This window comes from Octopus bimaculoides, chromosome 6, assembly GCF_001194135.2.
Source record: "Octopus bimaculoides isolate UCB-OBI-ISO-001 chromosome 6, ASM119413v2, whole genome shotgun sequence".
NCBI lineage: Eukaryota > Metazoa > Mollusca > Cephalopoda > Octopoda > Octopodidae > Octopus > Octopus bimaculoides.
The window spans coordinates 84,428,824-84,435,043 of NC_068986.1; the positions used below are offsets into that span (position 1 = coordinate 84,428,824).

The 6,220-nt window shown below is 36.7% G+C and overlaps 1 protein-coding gene across 1 annotated transcript; it reads left to right on the top strand.

The window, feature by feature from the left end:
* The first annotated feature begins 1,850 nt into the window (after nt 1-1,850).
* LOC106876529 (dolichol-phosphate mannosyltransferase subunit 1) lies at nt 1,851-2,909 on the top strand. The gene has a single exon (XM_014925113.2). The coding sequence runs from the start codon at nt 1,908-1,910 to the stop codon at nt 2,634-2,636; it is 729 nt and encodes a 242-aa protein (XP_014780599.1). The 5' UTR covers nt 1,851-1,907; the 3' UTR covers nt 2,637-2,909.
* Nucleotides 2,910-6,220: the final 3,311 nt, after the last annotated feature.

Consider the following 6,220-nt stretch of genomic DNA (forward strand, 5'->3'; position numbering starts at 1 on the left):
ATATATATATATATATATATACATCGATCGTCACTGAATCATAAATCCGAAAAAGAAGCGCACACTCTAAGTTATAGAGCAGTTGAGTATATAGATAAAGATAGACATTCCCAGTCTACCTTGGGTTTCACGTCCATAAAGGGGTTATCTTTACAGCGTTTCTGCAGAACCTAGGCCTATAGCTTCCCTAGCAAGTGGTTTCTCCAGAAAAAAATTCTCTCCCTTTCTCTCTCTCTCTATGTATATATATATATATATATATATCTGTGTATGTGCGTGCACATGTGTGTGAGCTCGTGTATAATACAAATGCTGAAAGTAAAATACGTTGTTGAATGTTTGGGTTTATAACAATCATTTAATAACTCGAAGTAAATAATGTCTCTTCCCCCATCCCCAGCTTTTATTTTATCTTCCAATAAGTTATTGAGTGTGGCTGATACAGCAGCCGAATTTCACTGCTGCAATACAATATATTCAATAACAAACTTCACAGAAACAGGCTATTTGTTGACTACTTTGTGTAACTGACAGATCTTTATTCACGTCTTATTGGCATAACAACAAAAATGACTCTCCCCAGACACAACTGAAATAAAATTTGGTACTCCAGCACACATCTTTGATGATTGTATTTCTTCTGTTAATGAGTTTAGTATAAATTGCGTGTGTGTGTGTGTGGAGAGAGAGAAAGAAAGAGAGAGGGAGAGAGAGAGAGAGAGAGAGAGAGAGGGAGAGAGAGAGAGAGAGAGATCTATACGGAGTCGGGCTCTCTTTAGGGGCCTGCGAAACGTGAAGTACCATAGAACCGAACCAGAGTGTGTTACATAATACATACATACACACACACACACACACATATATATATATATATATATATATATATATATATATATATATATATTTGAATATGCAAATAAAGCTCATGTTCCATTATGCCGGCTACAGTCTAATGATGCAGAGAAGTGAACCAGTATTTTTTGCATTAAAATATTCATGAATTTCATCCAAGGATTATTCTTATTATTACTATATATATATATATTTTTATATATATATATATATATATATATATATATCCATCCCTGTCTTTTTTTTTTCACACACGGACACATACATAAGCATGCATACGTGTTCACATATACATAAACACATACATATACGTGTCTGTGAATATGTTGCTGTTGTTGTTGTCGTGTGTGTGTTATGATTTTTCAATTGACTGTGTTGTTTTCCAAAGAGACTGCCAATGTTATCATATAACGTATGAAAATATTCAATAATGAAAGTTACAAACAAATTACAGTAAAAGTAACATGTAGCTGAATGTTTTCATTTAAAATTTTAAAAAGCAGAAAAAAGAAACAATCTTAAGAATATCTATTTATATATTTACAAGTTTATTGATTTATTTGATGGGTCTACTCTTCTCTCCCTAATTGCCTACCAATCTATCTATTTATCTACAGTAATATGATAATGAGCTAATCTGTGTATCAATCCATCCGCAAATCTTGTATTCTACTTTTCTTTTTTTTTTATCTTTCACTCTGCTCACTGTAAATGCCTGATTAATTATATGTGTATTTAATTATATATTTAATATTGTAACAAATTACATAGACATGCAACAGATACTAACCCGGTGTCTCAACACAAAGTTACCGAAATATATTTATCAAAGGGAGACTACTTTATTGATAACCATTTCTTTCTGGCGTTTAAATAAAAAAATATTATTCGAAATAAATTAAACTTATTCAACTGGTTAAAAGGTTATATGCTATTTTATTTAAATTTTAGTAGCAACAGTAAATAATTTAATGTGAAATATTGAGTAGTAGATACGTAGTTTGTTACTTCCGTGTATTGGTGATGTGTCCATGTAGCCGGTGTAAAGATCAACAATGGCAAAAAAGACGGACGATTTCTATTCTGTTCTTTTACCAACTTACAATGAAAGAGAAAACTTACCATTTATCATCTGGTTATTAGTGAAATACTTCGAAGAATCTGGGTATAAATTTGAAGTGATCGTTATTGACGACGGCAGTCCTGATGGCACTTTAGAAGTAGCCAAACAACTTCAAGGAATTTACGGAGAAGATCGAATTGTTTTGAAACCCCGAGAGAAGAAACTGGGTCTTGGAACTGCTTATATTCACGGGATTAAATTTGCTAAAGGTGACTTTATCATTATTATGGATGCAGATCTATCACACCATCCTAAGTTTATTCCCGAAATGATCAAGAAACAGAAAGAAGGTGACCTGGACGTGGTGTCAGGTACCAGGTATAAAGGTTCGGGTGGTGTATTTGGCTGGGATTTGAAGAGGAAACTGATCAGTCGTGTGGCTAACTACTTTACCCAAGTATTACTGCGACCAGGTGCTTCAGACTTGACCGGTAGCTTCCGGCTGTACAAAAAAGCTGTCCTGGAAGATTTGGTTAATTCGTGTCAGTCAAAAGGTTATGTCTTTCAAATGGAAATGATCGTAATGGCCAGACGTTTAGGTTTCTCTATCGGAGAAGTTCCCATAACTTTTGTTGATAGATTCTATGGGGAATCAAAATTGTCTGGTAATGAAATCATTAGTTTCGTGCAAGGTTTACTCTATCTATTTTTCACCACCTGATGCCTTCTTAAATGTCTCTTTTTAGTCACTTTGTACACTCGTTATTGTTGATATTCCCTCCATCAGTAAAAGAATGTTTGAAATATGTAATCGAAGGAATAACTATTTAATGTGAACATGTCACAGATTATTTGTTAATTCCACATTTGTAATACATTTATATAAAACATTAACTTGCAACGACTTATAAAATATATTGCCATATATGTTCTTATTTCTGTCAAAATGTTATGCCATGTCTTTATCCCATAAAAATATGTCAGTATTTTGTAAGCAGCTGTCTGTTTATTTCTTACCTATAATATCTCTGGTTTTCAATGCGCCCTGTGATCATAAGTTTAATTTGATTACAGTATTACATTCATGTTGTACTTACAACATAACTGCTGTTTTAATATATGCAAGCACACTTACATTTGTGTGTGTGTGTGTGTTTGTTGCATACCTGTATTTCAGTATGTGATAGCAACCATGTACATATGTGTTAACAACTATGTGAATTTGCTTTGAGTTAATAGTTCTTATGATATAGAATGGACACAAAGCAAACATTGGCCTGAACAAGATGTGTGAGGCATGAAAAGTAGCAACAGTGTACACTTCTTCCAATGGAGGTGGGACCTTATAAATATTATTGGGAAATCTGTGTTTTTTTTTTTTTTAGCTTGTGTTGGATTTGAGAAAGTTAGCAGAACAATGCGCAATTAACTGCAGAGAATGCTGGGTTATAGATATTGTAGAGAAATCTAATAGATCTAGACTGTTATAAAGCAAAATAGATGTTGCATGGTTGGTTACTGTAAAAAACAATGTCAAAGAGAGAGAAAGACATGTAGTACCTGAGCTGGTTCACACAGCTCAAGAGAACCATACCATTGGAAGTGATGAAACCTGTTGCTAAGTAATGAGATATCCTGTGGCTGAAGCTTGTGGGTAGGAACAATTAAACTACATACTTACATAGTCCTATAGGCCTTCATATAGTTCCTTAAAATTGGCCGTCCATGGGAACTCCTATGTGCTGATGATCTTGTTCTTGTAATGGAATCCAGAGAGCAAATGCCAGACTGAGAGATTTTAAGGTAAACTTAGCAAAGAAGATTTTAGTGAAAAGGCAAGAAGACAGGACCCTAGTATCTTCAGGGAAATAGGGAAATAGCTTTGTTCAGTAAGCAGAAAAGGAGTAGATGTAAACTCTATGTGTTCTCATTGTAAGCTATGAACAGACCAGAGGCGTTGTGGAATCACAGGCAGACTAACAGAGAATGTAAGCTTTGTATGTTCTACATGCACTGGAGTGGTATGTACTATGAACATAATAGAAGTAGATTCTCTTGAATACCTGGATGGCTAACTAGAAGTACTTGATAGCTTTTGTTACCTAGAAATGTAATTAGTAGGGGAGCTAGTTGCTCTGAAAATATAGTAGCTAGTGTAAGAATGAGTTAGAGAAAGTTAAGAGAGCTACTACTGCTGCTTGCAACATAGGTCTTTTCCTTCAAGGTGAAGGGTAGGTTGTATGAGACTTGTGTTTGAACTGTGATGATGCATGGTAGTGAAATATGGACATTGAATGCAGAGGACTTTAGAAGACTGGAAAGAAATAAAAGTAAGCATGATCTGTTGGATGTGCAATGTAAGTGTCCATGAATGACAATACAAATGTGCTGAGAAAGAAACTGGGCATAAAAGAATCAGATACATTATGCAAATAAAAGAAGACTTTACTGATATGGACATGCAATGTGTAAGTTGCATACAGAAATGCTGATCCCTGTAAGTGGATTAAGTTTGTGGAAGAGAGAAGACAGTGGTGAAGTCTGATCTCAAGATTTTGACCCTATGGAGGAAATGACCAGCAACCAGTAATATGTGGTTTTCAAGAAGATCTGCCTAAATCAGGAAAACTAAGCTCTAAAAGTAGTGTGTGTGTATATACATATGCACCAGTTTCCTCTCACCCAATATTCTCCTCAAGACACCCCTGCAACCAATCATCTTTTTAACTACAGCTTTTCTTTGATATCACTTATCTTTCTTACTGCCTGGAACTGTCTCACTTGATACTCCACCACCCTATATCTCTCAGTTTCGCCTGCCTCTTTCTCTCTCCTTCAACTCTGACAACCTACCCCGTCACACATCATCTCTCATTCTCACACTCTCAACTGTATCTACATTATTATTCCACTGCTCTTCATTCTCATGCATCATTGGACACTCTCTACCCCTTATCCATCATTCACTACATGTAATCAGCACTTGCTTTTCATTTATTGTATTCATACCTGATGAAAGTGCATGGCTCAGTGTTTAGAGCATCAGCTCACAGTCATGAGGTAGTGAGTTCGATTGCCAAACTGGGCTGTGTGTTGTGTTCTTGAGCGAGACACTTTATTTTATGTTGCTCCAGTTTTATTTTATTTTATATTGTTCAGTTGTAGAAATGAGTTGGTGCCAAGCTGTATCAGTCTTTTCCTTTCCCTTGGATAACATTGGTGGACAGGGGAGGCTGGTATGCATGGGTGACTGCTGGTCTTCCATAAACAAACTTGCCTGGACGTGTACCTCAGAAGGTAACTTGCTAGGTGCAATACCATAGTAATTCGTGAACGAAGGGAATCTTTACCCTTTACCTATTCACATCCACACTGACCTATTTCCTATCTTTCACTCTCTCCTACACCCTAGCAGCATCAACGTCCCCTCACCTCTCCTCGCCACACACACTCCCTGTTCCTCTGTTCCCACTCACTTCCTACTTCAAGGGACTACTCAGACAACTCATTACCACTAGTTTTATTCCTTCCAACTCCACTTCAATCATCTCTGGCTTCTCTTCTAAAACTAATAATCATGTAGTTCCTCTACACAGCACGAAATCTATTCTGGCCCCATTCCTCAACCCTTCATCTTCTAGCATAAAACCACCTCTCTTGGGATTCATAGTCTTGCAGGCTGCATAGGGACTTCATTAGATCTGTTGGAATGAAAAAAGCATGTAAAGCAGCTGATGTTAGATCATATAACCACGGAGACTACACCACAGTAGACAATGGAGCATGATGCCGTCTTTGGATCCATCAGATCCTGTCAACCTCTGCCAACATTGAACTTGGCTGTTAAACGATGACAGTGATACATATGTATTGCATTAAGCATACCATGTGGTAAGAAGTTTGCTTCTCATCCATATGGTTCTGATTTCAGTCCCACTGCATGGCAACTTGGGCAAGTGTCTTCTACTGTAGCCTCAGGTCGACCAAAGCCTTGTAAGTGGAAACTGAAAGAAGCCTGTTGTATGTATACATACATATATGTATATGTATCATCATCATCATCATCATCGTTTAACGTCCGCTTTCCATGCTAGCATGGGTTGGACGATTTGACTGAGGACTGGTGAAACCGGATGGCAACACCAGGCTCCAATCTAATTTGGCAGAGTTTCTACAGCTGGATGCCCTTCCTAACGCCAACCACTCAGAGAGTGTATGTATATATATATATATATATATATATATACATTCTCACCACATGTCCATACCAGTGCAAGAGAGACGATTGCGCTGGTATGGACATGT